General features: G+C 36.2%; 2 protein-coding genes across 3 annotated transcripts in view; one reads left to right on the top strand and one right to left on the bottom strand.

Annotated features, from left to right (window-relative positions):
• Positions 1–8443, top strand: part of GNAZ (G protein subunit alpha z) — a 71935-nt gene extending 63492 nt beyond the window's left edge. For both annotated transcript variants that reach the window (XM_055797463.1, XM_005233248.4), the window contains one exon: positions 6341–8443. In XM_055797463.1, the coding sequence (XP_055653438.1) occupies positions 6341–6685 (345 nt within the window). In that variant the 3' untranslated portion in view covers positions 6686–8443. The remainder of the gene's footprint in view (positions 1–6340) is intronic.
• RSPH14 (radial spoke head 14 homolog) overlaps positions 1–18723 on the bottom strand; it is a 94087-nt gene extending 75364 nt beyond the window's left edge. Inside the window, exons 1-3 of the mRNA XM_005233249.2 lie at positions 18525–18723; positions 16735–16837; positions 16420–16538 (exon numbers count right to left, since the gene is read on the bottom strand). Of these exons, the coding sequence (XP_005233306.1) occupies positions 16420–16538; positions 16735–16837; positions 18525–18723 (421 nt within the window). The remainder of the gene's footprint in view (positions 1–16419; positions 16539–16734; positions 16838–18524) is intronic.
• Between the last annotated feature and the right edge of the window lie 959 nt (positions 18724–19682).

The raw sequence follows: 19682 nt of genomic DNA, 5'->3' as shown, positions 1-19682 counted from the left end.
TTTTAAGTTCATAGCTCTCCCAACTGTGATCAGAGAGCTTTAATGTGAAAGCTGTGAGGAGATACTACATTCCAATTTGGCTCCATTTACCTAGTGATTTTTCTAATTACTGCCTATCTTGATAACAGGGTCTTCCTTTTGAAAACTCTTAGGTTTTCTGAAACTCTGTCCTGCTAAGCATACCTCTACTCTTCCAGAGGATGACCAGGGATGTTTGTATGTTTGCAAATTATTGGAAGAACAGAAGCAGCCATCTGTTCCTTAGCATGTTCTTTCCCTCAAGCAACCAATTGCTTGTTCTCATGCTAAGAAAAGAATTTGCAATTAGCCCCCAACAAGGCCGTCTGGATAAGGCACTGGCATTATCTTGCTTATACCCCAGCTTGTGTATATAAAATTACAGCAGCACATTTTTTCTAACCACCTGGCTAGCTACTCCCCTCAGGATTCCTGAACTGGAAAAGACACTGCAGAGAAGAAGAATGCCTTTCCTTACCATTACTTTTCCTCCATGTTAACAGAAAATTTTTATAACTCCTTTGCATTTTAACTATAAGAAATTCTATTTCGTTTACTTAAGGTATTTATGACTTTCAGATATTCAACCAATAGTATTATAATGATATTATAATGAAGAAGAAATTTCTTAGGTAAAATAGTTCACTAATTCTTACTTTACATCATGTAAGAGAGAACCAAGTTTACAGTAATTTAAAACTGTCAGTCCTCTTCTACGCATTCATTACATTTCACAATTTATGGAAAGGTTTTATCTGTCTGCTTTTGTTCTTGGACTACAGACTCCAACTGAGGATTTGGTCATAGAGAGACAGTATTATGATTCACTACAAAATACAGTAATAAACACAAACTTTTAAAAATGCAATATCCTCTTGGCATGAATGTTCTGAGAGTTGGCCAAAAACCTGTATTAGCTCTAAAACATTTTTTTCCAGACAATTAGTACCAAAAGCATTTCAACTGACCTAAAAATTTCTTGCATGGTTTTATTACCAGCTAAAAATTCAGGGAAGGAAAGAAAAGCATGACTATTTGAAAACAGACCTATGATGTTTTTAGAAGATTATGTGTTGTTTCAGGATCTGCATTGTGAAAATAAACATAAACCCTCAAACAGATTTTTAAAGCCACATTTTTATACCTATAAATCTGTTTATAAAGTAGGCTCAAATGTCAGAATACCCCACCTTTACAAAGGAATAAGTAAAAAAAACCCCACCAACAAACAAAATAGGAACTACATTAAATTTGCTTGTATTTCAGTATGACTTAAGAGGCTTGTGAGATTTCAGCCTGGCTACATACTGCTGCTGTGGCAGTGCCAACCATCATGGTGCACCCCTGTGCTGCTGGGGCTTTTGAAATGACCAGAAACTGCCAGTAGTCTGTGGTTTTAATCTTTAAACATTGTAAACACAGAATTACTCACTAAAATAACTAAATCAATGCCTTCATATAACTCTGAGAACAGAGGGTGCAATTCTGACCGAGTCAGCCCATAGCAAATGACAAGGAATAGTGCTACAAATAAAATAAGAGTAATTTGAAAAGCTTAGGTAAAACAGTCTGCTCATATTTCCGCAACTATGCATTTTAAAGGGGTAATTTTCTCAGGATACTGTTTTAGTGTAACAATAATGATCAACACTGTTGCAGATTTCCTTTGTAGTAATAACAGTACAATACATTCTCTAATAAAACCAAATAAAAAGTAAATTTTAAATAAATTATATTTTCATATTACTTTTCATGTAATAAACAGTGAATAATTCTTCTCTTTTCATCTCACCAGTTGAAATATTGGAGTAACTCTAGTGCAGTCAAGGGAGATGCACTAGACACAACTGACAGAAATTTTAGGAGAATTAGGCACAAAATACTGTTGCTTCTATTAAAAGCCAAAATCATCCTCTCGCCAAACAGAAAAACAGGCCAGAATATTTCACAGTCAAACAAGAACGAAAATACCTGGGCTCTAGATTATTTTCAACCCCTCTGAACACAAGCCAGATAAATAGAACACATACATATTTGTAAATAATCTTGTAAAAAGAATACTCCCCTTTTTTTTTAATACCCCAAATCCCTCCTGTTCACTTACTCTGGACCACTGTGGTAACTCATGATGTACACATGAGGGTTTTGGAAAACTAAGATATTGCATATGCAAAAAAGCACAATACCTGCAGATTAATCTATACAGGAGATGCAGCAAATACTGTGAAACTATGTTCATTACAGGTTAATATTGGAAGAAAACAAAGGAGTCAGTTATTGCAGAAGAATAGGTGGGAATGTTAGAAATTAGCAAAGTGTCACAGTGGTTTTAGAATCACCATCCAAAGTAAGCAAAATCCAAAGTACAGTACCTGTTGGTACTGTGAGAACACTGCCACTGCGTGCTATGGCACACGTCTTTGGCAGAAGGAATATATTATTTGGCACACATTCTGATGTCACAAAGAATTCTGACTCACTTCTGATTCCTTATTTTCACTGCTTTCTGTTATTAAATTATTAAAAAGAAAACGTGGATTCTTGAAATGTACTTGACCAATGTATCTGCCATAGTATGTTTATACACAATGATAAAATACATAGCTATTTTCCTGTCTGCCCTATTCAGTTTCGTTATTGGCAAGAAAAAAACCAGATACAAAGATAGATGAATGCACTCTGAAAATAGCATTATGAACTTCTGCAAATTTTATGTTCTTTGTATACGTATGATAAGAGACTACTGATATTTTTTTCTTTCAGTTGGGAATAATGCTGGTATTTTATATCAGGTATAAATGCAAGAAGTCAAATGAACTTTTCTTTTGTTTTTTGTTACAAGAGGTATACCTGAAAACAAGTTGCAGCACTGTGGAATCAGGCAGGTCTAACAGCAGCTTCCAGAACTAACGCCAGGATCTGGGCATATATAACAGGACATATGCAGATGCATGAGAAAGACTTTGTAACTGGCTACGCCAAAACATCCTATGGGCTGAAATATGTCTGTCAGTCACCAATTGAACAGCCTTATGTGAAAAGAAGTGAAGACTGCTTCTCTGCTTTAAGGAATCAGCTTAAACATCTTCTTGAAGAAAATAATCTGATCGATGTCTACTAATTAGTAGCTATTGATTAATGTATTTTTATTTGTTGAAAGATTAGTCAAGAGGTGGGATTGGAGAGGTTCCGTGAAAAGGACTTAAAGAACAAGTTAAAAATATGTTCGGAATGACAAATGTTATATACAGTCCCTTGAAAAACCTTACAGTCTTATGTTTCTGCCAATCCAAAATACTTTTGACTGTACCAAAATTGTTAAGCTTGAGGTGATTCCAGGCTTTCTTCAAGAAATCACGCTGCTTTGAAAAAAATGTAAGTTCTCTATAAACTGATTCATTATACCTTTTGGAAGCACTAGGAAATCAGGTATCAGTAATCTCCAGGAGTTTTACCACACATTTTCAATATTATTTTTCTTTTATTTAAATTAAAATTACCAAATCAGCTGCTTTCTCCTCTGAAGTCACTAAATTAATGATCTGTACATATTACAAAACTACTCACTATGTGACTGTGGTATAAAGTGAGACCAAAGACAACAGACTGGGAGGATTTGCAGCTGTATCCTGACATATCATTAATGACACTCATCATTCACAATACCCCTCCCTTCCATCTTGCCCTACACTGATCAATAATGCCTCATTTAATTATATTTGCTATATGGACTACGCTGAAGAAATTATACTAAATCCTATGCAATCTCACGATCTGAGAATAGTGAAAGTAAGAGATACTCTAACAGAACAGCATTTATTTTCTTAATTTAGCAGGTCAGTATTGCAAGTTCACTGAAGGGGAAAAAAAATGGTGAAAGATACGTTGAGTTAAAAACCCCCAGACTTCACAAACACATGAAACACCAATCTGAACAAGTTTTGTACAGCATTTGTAGAGATCAGTTTAGAGAATAATCATCTGAATATATGCATCTCTTTATGGAAACTTAACATGGAAAGAAATTCCAGATATTTAGCTTGCTTATTGCTTTTAAGGTAGATTATTATCTATATTGCTGTATATGAAAAGCTTTCTATATATTTTATCCATTGTTTATCAGCAAGCAGACTTTACAGAGCTGACTGTACAAGGATTCTTTGCATCTTGTGACCAGAGTACAATAAATGTTGGTGTTATCTCAAAACGGAGGGAAGGACTGTTGAAGATAAACCAGGAATAAACCATGATTCCTCACAACAGTGTTTTCAGCAGTATAAAGCCTAAATAAAGCAAAAGAAAAAAGCGAGAAGGAACAATATCTAGTATTTTAGCTGTAGGCAAAATATTAACTGTAGGCTTGTCATTTGGGTTAAGAGCTAAAAGCTTTACAGAAATCTTTCCCATACAAAATCAATTCATCTGGACGTGTGAGTAGGAATACTGAATTTCATGCTGTGATTAACATCACATTGGTTTACCTATTTGAATTTATTTTGAGAGCTATGCATTGGATCATGTCTACATGAAGGAGATATGCCTTACAGCATTCTGAGATTTTAAAGGTGCTCAAAAATTGCAAAAATTATTTCAGGGTGTCTGAACAGGATTAGAGGAAAATGATGAAAAAGCCTAACTCATGCTTTGGGATCTGATATTAAACTGGCCCATGGAGGTCAAAATAGCAAACAGCATTATCGCCAAGTTGAAAAATTAGTTGATCTTAATTTTCAAGAAAAGAATAACTAGCACCCAGCTAAAAGACTCTTTTAGCTAAAAAAATATTCAAGAAATTAAACAGACATCACTGCAAGAATTCCAATTTTCAGCCTACATTACCTTTGTCTCAGAGTCTATGAAATCTTCAGAATTTCCTGTTTTTCAAAAATGTACCTTGTTTTGTGAATATTTGTTTCTACACTTTTTTCCTAATACATTTGCTGTACAGAAAAAACTGATTCCAAATTTTCCATCTTATAAGCTTTTTCCACTTTCAGTAGTACATGAATACAGCTGAAAAAGGACAGAATAAAAGTCTGTTTCTTCAAGAATTATCATTTTATTAATAAAAATTACTGCTGGATATTGGAAAAGACTGGAATGAAACCTTGATGCTGAATTTAAAATGCTATGCTTTTCAACATTCTTTAAATATGAATAGGACAACTTAGTTAAAAGAGGTGTTTTCCTTTCAATAGAAAATACGAGTGCATACATTAAAAAATTTTCATGACATACAAATATCTGACTAAATTTAGATAATGGCAATCTGATGTGCCAATGAAACCTAACAGAAATAAAGATCTAAGTAGTAAATGCTGGGAAACACTGACATTAGCAAAAATGCCTGATTAAGATATTTGCTGTATCATCTTTTGACAATACTTGAGTGATATTTATTTTAATAATCTAGAATATTTTCTATTCAAGACATTGCATCTCTTTACACCTATGATAGGTGTAAACCCAGCAATAAATTCAGCCTTCCGAGAGCACTTGGTACCATGGACAGCTCCAGCTGCACCATAAGTGTGTGTGCTGCAGCAGCAACACATAAGGAAAATTCAGGACAGCCACTGATTTCTACTTTCAGTCTATAGTAGCACTGGATTTTTATTTTCAAATATGTAATTGTGGCGGTCATCCTAAATTGTTCATAATTTATTCATACTCAGGCCAGCAGACAGAAAGATTTTAAACATGACTGGCTAAACTCAGCTTTCACTATATATATATATATATCTTTCACCTATAAATATGCAAGTTGTGCCATCATAGTAGCATGTGGGTCTTGTGTATCCAAGCTTGCCATTATACAATGGGGAGAAGTGAGGAAAGGAAAAAATTCTGAGCATGTGTGGTGTGCTAAAGTACACATCTGATGATGCAATGTTACAATTGTGCTGCAGCAGTTCCATCTTTTTAAAAAATCCTTTAAGAGTAGAATGTTTCTGTAGTGTGAAATCCTTAGAAATTACACATCTCTTTTATTTAAAGAATTTGTTTATAGTGCTAATGTAAGTTTGATTTCCCAAGTTACACCTACTCTTTCTAAATCTTCAGTTTTAGACTTCCCTCCATAGTTGTAAAATATTTAAAAAAATAAAGAAAGAGGTAGTCTATGGTGAAATGTATCAAAATAAGTGAATTAAGCCCTCTGAAATTTCATGGTCAGGTAAGATGGACAGTCACTGAATAGAAGTTTTTTCTCTAAAAGCAGATTTTACTCATTGATAGATGTAATAATATGTTTTGTGTGCTTTTCACGCAAAAAAATAGTGCTGAAACACTGTTGTTGACACTGTTGTTTCCTCTCCTACAGAGTCGAATGGCAGAAAGTTTGCGTCTCTTTGATTCCATCTGCAACAACAATTGGTTTATCAACACTTCCCTCATCCTTTTTTTGAATAAGAAAGATCTGCTGGCAGAAAAAATCCGACGCATCCCCTTAACAGTCTGCTTTCCTGAATACAAAGGCCAAAACACTTATGAGGAAGCAGCAGTCTACATCCAACGTCAGTTTGAGGACTTGAATCGCAACAAGGAGACCAAGGAGATCTACTCACACTTCACCTGCGCCACTGATACCAGTAACATACAGTTTGTCTTTGATGCAGTGACAGATGTCATCATTCAGAACAATCTCAAATACATTGGTCTCTGCTAAGAATCCTTGGGCTTAATCTGTTTTCCTTAAGTGATAAACAAGGGGCTAACCACTTCCACTTCTAGTGGAAAAAAATGGGGCAATGTGTAGTAGCCCAAGGAGAGAAAAGGGGAAATCTGATGTATGTACACAGTTCCTCTTATGCCCCCTTAACCTGCTACATCATTTTTCACAAATATATGTTCTGGAGAGTGAAAGCCTACCCTCCAAAAAAACCCACACAACCCCACCTCCCCCCACCCCAGTGGAAAAAAACAACCTTACAACTCAAAACTCCCAAACAAAAACAAAAAAGGAAATTGAGGCCTAACTCTGTGGAGATGTTTTCGCCACAGTCACTGCACTTTTATTCCATTTGTTTCATTCCATTTCCTACAGTGGGAGTGTTACCATGTTCTATGTAAGAAATAATTCTTCATCCAGTTGTCCTAAAATTTTACTGACGTGACGATATAAAGCTGGTGAGTGACAGATGAACTTGTTTGCAGGGTGTGGAGCAGAATGGTTGTGTTGGGGAGAAGAGCTAGTTCAAACTAGAAGCTACAGAACAGGAGAATTCAAAGCAAACTACTAATTAAATCTGTAGAGAATGGGCATGCACCCACAATATTGATACACAGAGCCAAACAGTATATACACATACATCACGTATGCACATGCACATGACTCACAGCGTATACTATGTACACACTTCTGCTTTACTTTACTGTTTATCATGTTTAACTGTTTAACATCTTGCCTGTTAAAGGAATTATTGGTGCGCAACTGTTCTGTGATATCCAAACTGACTAGCAGCTCTTTCTGCTCTTTAAGGCTTCAAATATGCAGCAAAACTACATGAAATCTATGAATAGGCCAAATTAAGGTCAGTGTTTCTTCTACTGGTAAGGAGTTTTATACATCAAAACAGTCTTCTTTTACATCTTTTTTTGCCAAATCTTGTGGTGTTTCACAAAAAACAAACTATATTTAAGAAGTAGGTTAGTGTTCCTTTTTTAACACAGAAAAAAAAAATCACAAGGCAATTTTTTAAATTATTGTTGTAGTGTCTGGATTGCTGAATGTGAAAGTTGCCAACGGACAGTTCTGTTCCACTGCTCCAATTACATTCTGGGAATTGTAATATTGTAACAGATTTCCCAAGAAGCAGGAGCCATGGAGATTGTGTAGTATATAGCCTCCAAAGTCTTTTTTTTGTTGGTTTTTAAATTATTTTAAAAATGTGATGTATTATTAGAAGGTTACAGATGAGCGATATGAACAATAACTACATGTCTTGATATTTCAATTTAATAATTTAAATTATTTAAAGTTTAGTGAAGTTAAGGAAACTGAAGAGATGCATTCCTCAGCTCCAGGTTTCATCTCATAAAGAAACACTACTGGATGGAGTAACATTCCGGCAAAAGTTTGAAAGCATAAGAAGCTCTGTGGGACTATACTGGAAAATCTCAAATGGATCATATAGACCTAAGTCTTTGGTCAGTTGATTCTTTCCCCTGCCATAGAAAAGACTTCTTAAAGACTTCAGTGTAAAGTTGGTGTGTAAATATATGTTTGATAATTGTAAAGCACATACGTACACAGACACACAGACACACATGCACACTGGAAAAGAACATTCTACTTTTGTTCCCCCTATGTACTATGATTAGTGCAAGAGATCTCAGCCAAGGGCTCTAAGAAATTTAAAACAAAATGGTTAATAACATCAACATTTAAATTGTCCACTTAAAAAAATAAATAATTCAAACGATACTGGATGTGCCTATAGTGTGTTCATTAATTAGTGTTATGACAGTTACTTAATTGGATATTTGTGAAGCTCTCTTTCCTTTATGACAGACTGCTGAGTTTTGTTTATTTGCTCCAGATCTTCTTCCTCAGTTTATTCACCAACATTCAGCAATTTCAGCAATTACATTTGAGCGACTTGGTAAGATTTAAGGGATGTGTTCCCATTTAATGTCCCTACAAATTCTGAATGCATGTTATTGATACTGTTTTGGGGGAGATGGTTAGTAACATTTTTAGGAAAGAAGCTATAGATCAAGGTCTATAGGAAACATCAGGAAAGAAACTCCCACGGTATCGGCAAGATATATAAGAAGCCCACCTACATATTATCTTACACAAGCAGGTACTTCACACAGATGTCTATGCTTAGAAATACATATCTAGGTATAAGCACATATATAATTTTTTTAATAGTGCCTGAAGCTGGTCTCCTAACCTGTTTAAAGTTTGAAAAAAACTTGAAAAATATCTTCACATTTTTGTACTACTGAGCTCTCGGCAAGTCTCCAAAATTAATACAGAATTCTGTCTGGCTCATGCTTGTGAAAAATTAGGCTTTAAGAAAAATCTATTTTTTTTTTAAGTCACCATATAAGGTAATCTGTCAGCATAAGTCTTGTTGATGGTCCTTCATTGAAGTTTTCTTGAAAATTCCCTCCATTCAGACTATAACAAGGTTCTTCCAGAACATTCTCTAACTGAAATCTTTCTAAGTCTGGATGTATGTTAAGAAAGTGTGTAACTCTTGTACAGACAGCATAAACTCAGAAAAATCACTTGTTAGGGGATGCTAGATAAATAATATCCCTGGACTTTAAACAGAATTTGACTTAGAACCCATCACTCCATTAATAATTATTGAGACCAGCTGAAAATATTTGGTAGTGCTTAGAAAGTTTCATTCCTTTGTTTGCTTCTCAGCCTTTCTACAAAATGCATCAAAAAGTCCTCACCTTTCTTACCTTATGTTTAAGAATTATTCTTCTGACCTGTTTGAGGATATCTAAATTCAGGCTAAGGTTTTTCTAGGTGGCTTGGAGACTTAAGCTAATGATGAGCTGGGACTGCCAAGAGAACTACAATACTTGAGGGCCGTGGTTCAAGCAATAATAGTTGTCAGCCTTGCCAGAGAATGCACCCATAACCAAAAATATTCTCTGAGGCTCAAGTCATGGATTAAGCCTTTGAAAACTCTTCAGTCCAAACATAATTGATACTGGGGAAAATTCTTTCTCATTTTGAATGAGGTATTTTATCCCTGTACTAAAGACACAGGGCCCCTTTAAACATTCCCTGTCAACTGTTACACCGGAAGAATAGAGGCAAAAGAGCCAATGAGGCTGTCCCTTGAAGGTACAAAAGGTTTGTCATGGCAGAGTATTTAGGTCTTACTTGTAGTGAGAAGATGATACTGCCTGCTTCTGATATTTGCAGTCAGTCTGCTTGATGTGGTGAGTTTACTAAAAGCTTTATGTGATAATTGTTAATACAGGATTCTCTATGCTTTGCTTACCATTAGAAGTGCTATCATTCACTTCAGAAATTGCACAGTATTTCTAGTCTAAATTGCTTTCTATAGTGTAATATCCTGTAATTAGGTAGTGAAACTGTGAAAAAGGTACAAAATGTGTCAGGGCTTTGTTTTCCTATTAATAGCCTATTGGATGTTATGCCTCCTTCACCTCTAGCTTTCATGGTACTGTGGCCATTTCAGACTGGTGAAAGTAGTGACAAGAAAAACTGGCATTCATTACAGCATAGCTTCAAGGTAAGAAAGCTGAATAGGAAAAATAAACCCAAAAGTGTAGTCAGTTATGAGGAGGGTAAGAGACGTTTTATATTAAAAAATAAAACTTGATTCAATTAAGAAGGTCCTTCCAACATAAGTATTACAGGCAACCCACAACACAAGTGGAGAACCTAGGATATTTTAACAAAGGCCTAAAGGTATTTCTAAAGAAAAGGAGTCGGTTAATTTTCTCATTGAATGAAAGCTGTCTTGGGAAGGAGAAAGGACACTGAAGCACCGTTGTATGTTCCTACTTGACTTAAGGAAAGCATAGGCATGGGGAGGAATGCAGCAGTAAATAATTAAGTTTAAATAATCAATTCACATAATCATGTTCTCTGAATAGCAATTCCTTGCTACCAACTGTCTAATAATTCCTATGATGTTTTTGATCTTAGTATTCTGAGTTACTCATGGTTGCTCTGTTTTCTCTCTGAAGAATTCAAGATGTTAAATTCTGGTTTACACAGAAGTAATTTTTTTTTGATTGTATAAGAACTGAGGCACTGGAAAGTTAAAACTAAAAATTCTAAGCCAAAGACAGGTGCTGAAATGAAATCTCTTGACTCTTAATTGTCCACCTGAATAAATCATGCAATTAAATTTGCATCTATTTTCTCAGTTTTATTGGTGATGCAATGTACTGCCACCTGAAAGAATTGCATTAATACAGCTGGGATTTCACTTCACCTGGGCAACAATGACATTCACAGAAGAGATATTCCATCTGCTGCAATAAGAATGCCATCTGTCCTTTTACCATTTGCACTCCATACAGCAAAACAAGTTTCAAAGGGAAAAAGGTATCCTTAAAGAGTCCTTAGACGCCGATCTGATTGGTTATGATTTCCCAAGCGTGGAATAGTGGAGGCACAGAGGGTCAGTAAAGTAGCAGAAGAAACATTATCTCTTGGAATCTTCCCAAATAGAGGTTCTGGCATGCTTAAAAATCCATTGCCCTATCCAATCCACCTCAGTCTTTGTCTAAAAGGATTAAGTACCCATAAAAGCCAGGACAGATAATGGGTAAGCATTATTAAACTTCTCCAGTATTAGCCATATCCTAGTGAAAGATTTTCTTCCTAGAACTATTTTTGCAGTTGTTATTGCCCAGGTCATTTATCATTGCTTATCATCCTTCCACTAACATTGTTAAGTATTGTGTCAACTAACTGTTTTCACAAAGAGTGAAAGTTTTGCTATTAATTTTTCCAATGTTCTTAATTTTCTTCTGCTGCTGGTTCTTCTCCCTCTTCTATCCTCTATTGAATACATAGATATATCTTATTTTTGTCTTTCTTCTACCCATTAATTCTTGCCACTGAAGTTGTTGTTTCTTCTGGAAATTATATTTGTCAGTGTTCTCCCAGTCTTTGTGGATTTTCCCCTCTTCTGGTTTTTAATGGTCCCACTGTTCCTGGAGGATACTGATATACATCCTTAAGTTTAGGAATCAAAAATACTCTGCAAGTGGATTTGCTTAAAATAACCACATTTTCCTAAATTACTCCTGTTTGGAGAAAGACCAGGTGGCCTGGCATAGAACTAATGCGAGTCACTGACCACTTCCCAGTTAACAAAAACAACCATGCTTCATGTCAAATGCATGGTTCCTTTCTGTGTAGTGTGGAACATTTGCTTTATTGGCCCTCGGCTAAATTACCTCAGCTCCAGAACACATTAGAAATCTAGCTGTGGAATGGTATATTAGTTGCTGACTTCCTCCAGCTGTACATACCATCTCATTATCTGAATGGGAGGCGTAGAAGTAAATGCAGAGAGGAAGACAGACAGTTTCTTGGTTAGCTGAAGAAGGCTTAATTACCAGGCAGAGACTATTTCTGTATCTGTAATATGTCAGATTAATTATGTCAGGCCTTGTGACTCTTACTACCTATTAGAAAATATTTGCTGTTCTCCCTAAATTCTCCGAATTCTCATAGCAATGAAAACAGTTTTAGCACCTTCCTGTTTTTCTTCGAAGTAGTTATCTGTATGTGAGTCCATTCTACAGTAACACAATTCTTTTCATGGAGATACCTTCCAGCCCTTAAACAGACATGTATAATTTTATATATATATGTTATATTTTAATTTAAATGAAAAGGATATATGGCTCAGAAAAACACCTTTTTCCAAGCGTAATTACTCAGAGATGCTTTCACACACAATATGCTAGCTCAGCTTCTACACCACTGATCTTATAGACTGTACATAGCTGACAGGCTGAGGATTGAAGGTTTTTTCTATCGTTTCCTCCTCCCAGCCCCCCAAACCTGTCAAAGGGCACTGTATGAAAATCTGGTCTGTATAAAGCTATGCAAGACTAGTCTACTCGAGGACTTCTATCCTGAGCAAGTCTTGGAGGCTTTTAATAGCACAAACATTGACAAAGGAAATGGTCAAACTTTGGCATCATTACTTAGCTGAAGAAACTAAGCTTTGGAAGAGAATTTCACCTAGAGAGGTATGACTCAAGCAAGCTATAAAGAGACTGCTAGACACATCATGCTCTCTGAGAGATTTGAATACAGGATCAGAAGATAAAGATTAAATTCTGCTTGCTTCACAGATGTAAACAGTTCTACATTCATTTTTAATTCCTTATAAATAGAAGAGGGGGGGGGGGGGGGGGGGAACAGTGAAAAAGTTGGCCTACATGCATACAGAGCATGATCACTGCAAATGTATTAGGATTACACTAAATGTTAAGAATAAATGAATGGAAAAAAAATTATTCAAAACAGACAAATACCAGGTTTCTAATAAAGTAACTCCTTATTTACATTAAAAGGAATTTGCAGTGGAGACACTGATGCACAGAATTTACCAAGTAACTAATTCTATAGTTATTTAAATATTGTTTTCATACCATTAATTACCCTTTTCTGCTTTTCTTGGAGACTAAACTCCAGAACCATTCCCCAAAACAAGTCTTGATAATAATTCGATTTGGAAAACCTGATTCTGATCTGCCACCAGTATCTGAAGTGGAAGAGGTAAAATGAAGATACTGGTATCAGTCTTAGTTAAAGAGAAGCCTCACTGAAAAGCAACTACCACTCAGAGAATTGTAGCCTTTCTTGCAAATATAGGCAACTTTCACTAAGTTGGGATTGTAACATGATTTGGAAGGTGGTGTCTGTCTGGCAGAGGCTCCTGCTTACTTCAGAGCTGCCGTGAATCCTTTGCCTTCAATCAAAGGCAAGGTTTTGAGGAGAGACACTGCTGCAGCTGGCTTTCAGCTTTTGCTGAGTTTCTAGCTTAGCAGGGGTTGGATAATCCTTCCACTCCAGGAGGCAACTTGATTTCTCTTTGTATAGTATCATCTCACATTTCCTGATTATCACCAAATTGGTTTTACAGTTGTGATAGTTCCCATCAGTAGCTCCTGACCTAAGATGATCTATTCGGATGCCTGCAGTGACAAGGATGGAACAATGGGAGCAGACCAGAGCAGCGATATGGTGTACTATTACATACCCTCTGGTTTGGGCAACGTATTTTGATTTATGTGGAATTCTTAATAAGCAGTATTTTATGTTTTGGCACCACCAAGAGCTAGCATTGCTTACTGCCACAGTAAGTCCCTAAATAGAACTGACTGTTCTAGTAAAACACTTTGTATGTAACCCTTGGTTTTAGTCCCTGCTTGTTAGAAAGTGTCTAACTGCAAACTCTGGGGTTAAAAAAAAAAAAAAGCTCTCGCTTCCTCTCAGGGCCATATGGGTAGGGGTTTTTTTTTAATTGTTTTTTCCCGCCTAGAACTTTTATTCATCCTCCAGTGAATGTTTTCTGCTTATGTAGATAAACTTCCAATCTACTCTGAGGTTTGGGAGATAAAACCTAAAAGCAGGCAGGTGTATAGTTTACATCCGTAAGTCACACATTCATATCTAAAAGGGTACGTACAACAGCCACCAAACCCTGAGGCAACTTCCCTGTTTAAATTGAAACCTTTCCAGTCAACTTAAGTTGTGCATCATGTACATACCTGGAAACTCAATCAGCAAAAGGAGACAAATGTTAAGTTCATGCATTAGCCTGCCAGAGATCTAGCCACATCTGAAGGTTACAGCTAATAATAAAGTTCAGTACAGCAGGGGCTGAACAGCAAGGCTTATTACTGAATTATGCCATTCCAAAAGGGGCTAAGAAGGTGACCTTAGCCAGTATGGATGAGTGGTTAATGACCAATAGTAATCTGCAAAAATTTGGCAACATTTATTTACTTCTGTTAAGTTTCCGTTCCTTCTCCCATAAGCTTCTGTTATGATCCACGTATTCACAGGATGGTATCTGTCTATACTGGTAAGAGACAGAATTGTTTACAGGCAGTCAAACAGGTCAAAATTTACTTAAGCCAAGTCCCTGTCTCATCTGATTTGAAAATCTGTAAAATAGCTAGTGAAATTAAATTTTCTGATTTTCTATAGTGATGGTCCTAAAGTTGTTAAGCCCACCATATTAATATCTCTCATATGGATTCAGTTATTCAGGACTTAAAAAATAGTTGCATGCATTTAAAAATACTTCTTTATGTTTTTTAGAATTCGTGTATACTAACTCAGCAAGACTTTAAGCACTCATTTAATTTTTTTAAGCACCAGTAATGTAACAGAATTCCTCAGACAAGGCACTTTGCCATGAATTTAAATACTATGGCTTTTTAATTGATCATTTTTATCTACTGAAATTTTAATTTTAAAATTAAAATTTTCATCAACTGGAAATGTTTAAGACTAATGTTCAGCTTGGAAAACTATTGAAATTATAACCATAGAGTCTAGAAATAAAAGTAACAAATCAATATAAATTCCTTCCATGTATAAAAGATTTAGACCACTATAAATATATGTAATATAAAGAAAGCACATAAAAGGTACAATGACCTATTCTTCTGGCAAGTCAAAGACAAATTCTCAGCTTGGATTCCTCTGTTTAGGCTGAAGCATTTAAAAGCTAGACACGTGACTGATGTAATCAACTCAGCTTCTGTTTATCCTACTGGAGATAAATCAACATCACTAGAGCAGAATGCATCTCAGCCTAAACGATGCATATATCCGACTTTTTGCCACTTTAGATACTGATTTCTCTCCTGATATACTGGGAGGGTAGGACTATTAGCTCAATTTGACATCAGAAGTTAGGTGTAATTTATTACATTTTTACCTTCATATCTTACCAAGTCCATTTAACAATATTACCTAAGGGCAAACAATATTTGAATAAAATACGAGAAAAAGCAAACTTCTTCATTGTTCCTTGCACCACCCCCATGCTGGCTGGTTGTTTTGTTTTAAATTCTCTCCCTCCTGAAAGCAATGTCAAAGTGTACATTTAAGAAACTGAACCTATGAGCATAAGGTCAAAGATACATTAATACATAATCTGTGCATAGTCCACAGCTCAATGGATGGTGACCTTACTTACTCATTTACCTCCTCCTACCCCAGTGCTTGCAAGGAGCAAGGAAGGCATAAAAAAAATTTTGCAAAATTTGTACCTCCTAATGCCAGAAGAACTTTCTACAAATCCTGTGTACTGTACAGTTAGTGGACCATGATGAACAGCTGATCATCATTTTGACAAAAGAAAAGGACAAAGTGAATTTTTGATGCAAGATTCTAAAATACAAATTCAAGTGTGCAGTCCACACAACCTGTATCTTAAGCAGGTAGCCTTTACTTGTATAAGACCTAAGAAAATTACAGATCTAGCAGGATCAGTTACCCCAGTACACAGACAGGACTATTCACAGATGTATTATGTTAACATAGGGCATTTCACTTGTTAACTATGTAAAGCATGTTCTATATTTTGGCTAAGTATTCTCACTATTATTATACAATTTGCAAATTTTTGGAAGTGCAGAAACAGCTCTAGAAAACAGTTGTCTCCACCAACAAAAAAGATGACGGTCATACATTTTAAATTGTTCAGATAGAATCCAAAGAATAAATTTTCATAGAAACACTAACTAACGAAAATTAAGATGAGCAAAAATAGAAAAGATAATGGTTTTAGATATGATTTTCAAGGACAATGGAGTAAAATAAATTTGGAAGACATTACATGTGGAATCAGATAAAGTCACCTACCTGCTTTGCCTATTTGAATACTTAACTACTGAAAAAATCCCTACCTTCAGGCAATTTTGCCATAATTTCAAAAATCTGGTGAATGTTCTTCCGACAGATATCTACTGGATCATCCAAGAGGTCAGTGATGGCAGAAATCACTCCATTTTGTATCAGCCCTTGCCTAAAAACAACATTGGAGGTCAGATTTAACTAAGCATAATAAAATATACATTATTTGCGAGATGCTTAATCTTAACTAAATAGTCTCATTTACATTGCACCTGTCTTGCCAAGACTTAGAAATTATGTTCTTGTTTCTCACTGAAACATCTTTTTCGCTTCCCATACCATTCAGTAAACTCTGGAATTATACCTACCTGCCAACATTATGCATAGCCATGATATAGAGGATTTGTGTTGTTTTTTGTCGGACAGTGCTGTCATGATGTAACAACAAAGTCTTCAGGTTATCCAAGAATCCTATGAGACACAACAGTTCATTTTAACATTTCATACCTTCAGCATATATAGCAACACTCTTATCTCACAATTTGAAGTGCAAATAATCAGATTTTTTATCTTGTACTGATTGTCCTATTGTCATATCTCAAGTAGAGAAGAAACTTTGAAGTTTCAAAGCCTACTGCCAAAAATGCCATGCTACAAACAAGCTGCTGCCTTGTATCAAGTTAAATCCTAATCTTGCAAATATTTATGAAGTGTTGTAACTCTAGAAGTAACTTAAGTCAGTAGAGCTATTGATGTTTTTAGAAAAGTGTGTTTTTGCAGGATTGACATATACAATTTTAAAGAATTTCTTTAGGTGTAGCATGGGCTATGTAAAAACATGCAGCGTTGCTTTTCACATGTAGAAATAAATTTGGTAAACCATTCATGATTATGTGTATACACATATATCACTGACGAAAAAAACCCAACAATCCCAAACAACCAACCATATTGCATTGCTTCAGCAGTTACTGTTAATCAAACAATAACTTCATAAATTTTGAACATGATTATTGGTATCTTTATGAGGAAAAAAACATGAAGGAAGAAAATGGAGAAGAAAGCAGTGGCAAACCAGAGGACTTCACTGTGACATAATGAGCTATGTAGATACACAACAGACTGCTAAAAATTGCAAAGGTAAGCTTGTGTGGGTTTTTTTCCAAAATCCAAATGTAGGACTCTTCCCAAATGCTGGGATAAAAGCTTTTGAAAATAGTGGTGGCCAGACATAATCCTGATGAGTATGATAAATTTGGTTATATTGTCTTGTATCTTAAATCCTTATGAAGTTCCAGGGGTTTTATAGACTCATTCTACAATCACTGACACTTCTGAGGAGTTCTGCATAAAAAGCTCTGGTTTTGTGTCTCCAGTAAAGTGGATGTGCCATGCTATTCACTGCTGAAGGAATGAATGGCAAAAGATGAGCTCACAGATTTTTGCAAATGAACTTGTAAGCCCTATTTAAATATTGTTTTATTAATTATCACTTAAAAAGTTGATCAGTTTTCTTCCTGTTATTATTATGGGATCTGAGATATGAGTATGTTGAGCACATCAAGCATGAAAAATACAGGAAGTTACTATCCTGTCATACCTGGTAGAAAATGCCTAACAAAGAAAAATATCAAGGGGGGCCTTTGCCATTTTTTCCTGCTTTAGGATAACTAAAAGCTTTTTCTTTTCTCCTTTCTAAATAAAATGTATTTAGTAGTTTTATGATATTAGAAATTCATAAATTCACTGCTTTTTTTTTCCTGAAAGTTCATGGATAACAGGATTAGAAAAGATTCCAAGCAAATTAAATTTAACTGAGTAGCAAGGGGGTGGAGGTGGTTTTTCTAACTTTTTTAAAATTTGCCTAAGTTAGGATTAGCTAAAATTCAGAATAAAATAAGTAAGATTCTACACTGCTTTTGTATTTACATGTTGATAAAGCTTATAGTGAGCCATTGATAAATCTTAAAGTAAGGATACTCTTAAAATAACTGTCATGTATATGGCATCATATTCTTTACCTTTTTAAGGTAAAATAAGTAGAGATTAAAATAGAAAAAAATTCATGGCCATATTGTGTCATCAAAGATATTGCAAGGAAAAAAAGTAGCAGAGAAATATTTCTACGCACACACACTGTGTCAAAACTTAGGCTTACCTACTTCTGTCACCTGGTAGACATTTTCTGGGTCATGGACCAGATCACAGAGCGTCATCAGTGCCTGCTGCTGAGTTAGCAGCTCAGGAGAACATAACTCTTCATTCAGCTTGGGAAGGGCCCTCCTTCCAAAAGCAAGAGGAGCTTTTGTGGGATCTATATCGGGGGGGAAGTTGCCTGAGATACGAGCATGTGCCATCCCAAATTTTCCTGGGAAGGATTTCCCCTCTCCCTAAAAATATTCCAAAATGTCTGCACCTGGTGATTGGACAGACAATGTACCAAAAAGGGAACTACTGACTTTAAACAGTCTTCCGTGTCCCAGAAGTGCTATTTTAGCACACAATCATTGTTGGGAAGCTATGAAAGCACAGACTGGAATGGTTTATGGTCATCAAGAATAACATCTGTTCTTCTGCTGAGTTGTCTTATCTGGTTTAATCCTGTACTGAATGCTGTAAAAGAGAGAGGGGGTGGGGGTATTATTGCAAGGTGAGGGAGGGAATGTTTTTCAAAGGGTTAAAGCAAAGTTGTCCCAAACCAGAGAATGGCCTCAAAATAGTATTCAAGCAAAAGCAAACAAACAAAAGAAAGCCATTCTTCAAAAACGCATTCTTTTAAAAGGGGTCTAGTTTAAACCCTCCCTCAGAATTCCTTAAAGTTTGAGAGTCTGTGGTGGCTGACCTCCTCCTTCCCTCTGTAAGGAAACCGGCTCAGCTGACATAGTATACAACTTCCAATATTGAAAACTGCGCAACATCAAAAAATCCCACCCAAAACAGCTGCAAAGTTTCAACAGCTGCCCTTCTTTCTTCACAACAAAAGAAACAGACTAAATAACCAAAGGCGCCCGGTCCCACCAACATGTCGCCGCCTCAGCCCGGCCGCGGCTCCCGCTCCTCAGCCCCTGTCAGCTGCGGCGCCGCCTTTCGCGCCCGCGTGCTCTCGTTGCCACAGCAACCGACTCTCTGCGTATGCCCCGATCCGTGAATAACAACTACGCAGCCAAGCGCAGAGCCCGGCCTTCCGTCAGCAGCGTAAATGCCGCGTTTGACGGTGGCTGCTGCCACAGAGCAACGTCAATGGCGTAGTTGGTGAATTAGCCGCCGGGGCCGCTAGTGGCGCGCTGAGGCGGGCGCGCAGAGGGCGGGAAGAGTG

Source organism: Falco peregrinus, chromosome 2, assembly GCF_023634155.1.
Source record: "Falco peregrinus isolate bFalPer1 chromosome 2, bFalPer1.pri, whole genome shotgun sequence".
NCBI classification, from domain to species: domain Eukaryota; kingdom Metazoa; phylum Chordata; class Aves; order Falconiformes; family Falconidae; genus Falco; species Falco peregrinus.
Note: the sequence above shows the minus strand (reverse complement) of the source record. Positions and strands in the feature narration are given on the sequence as shown.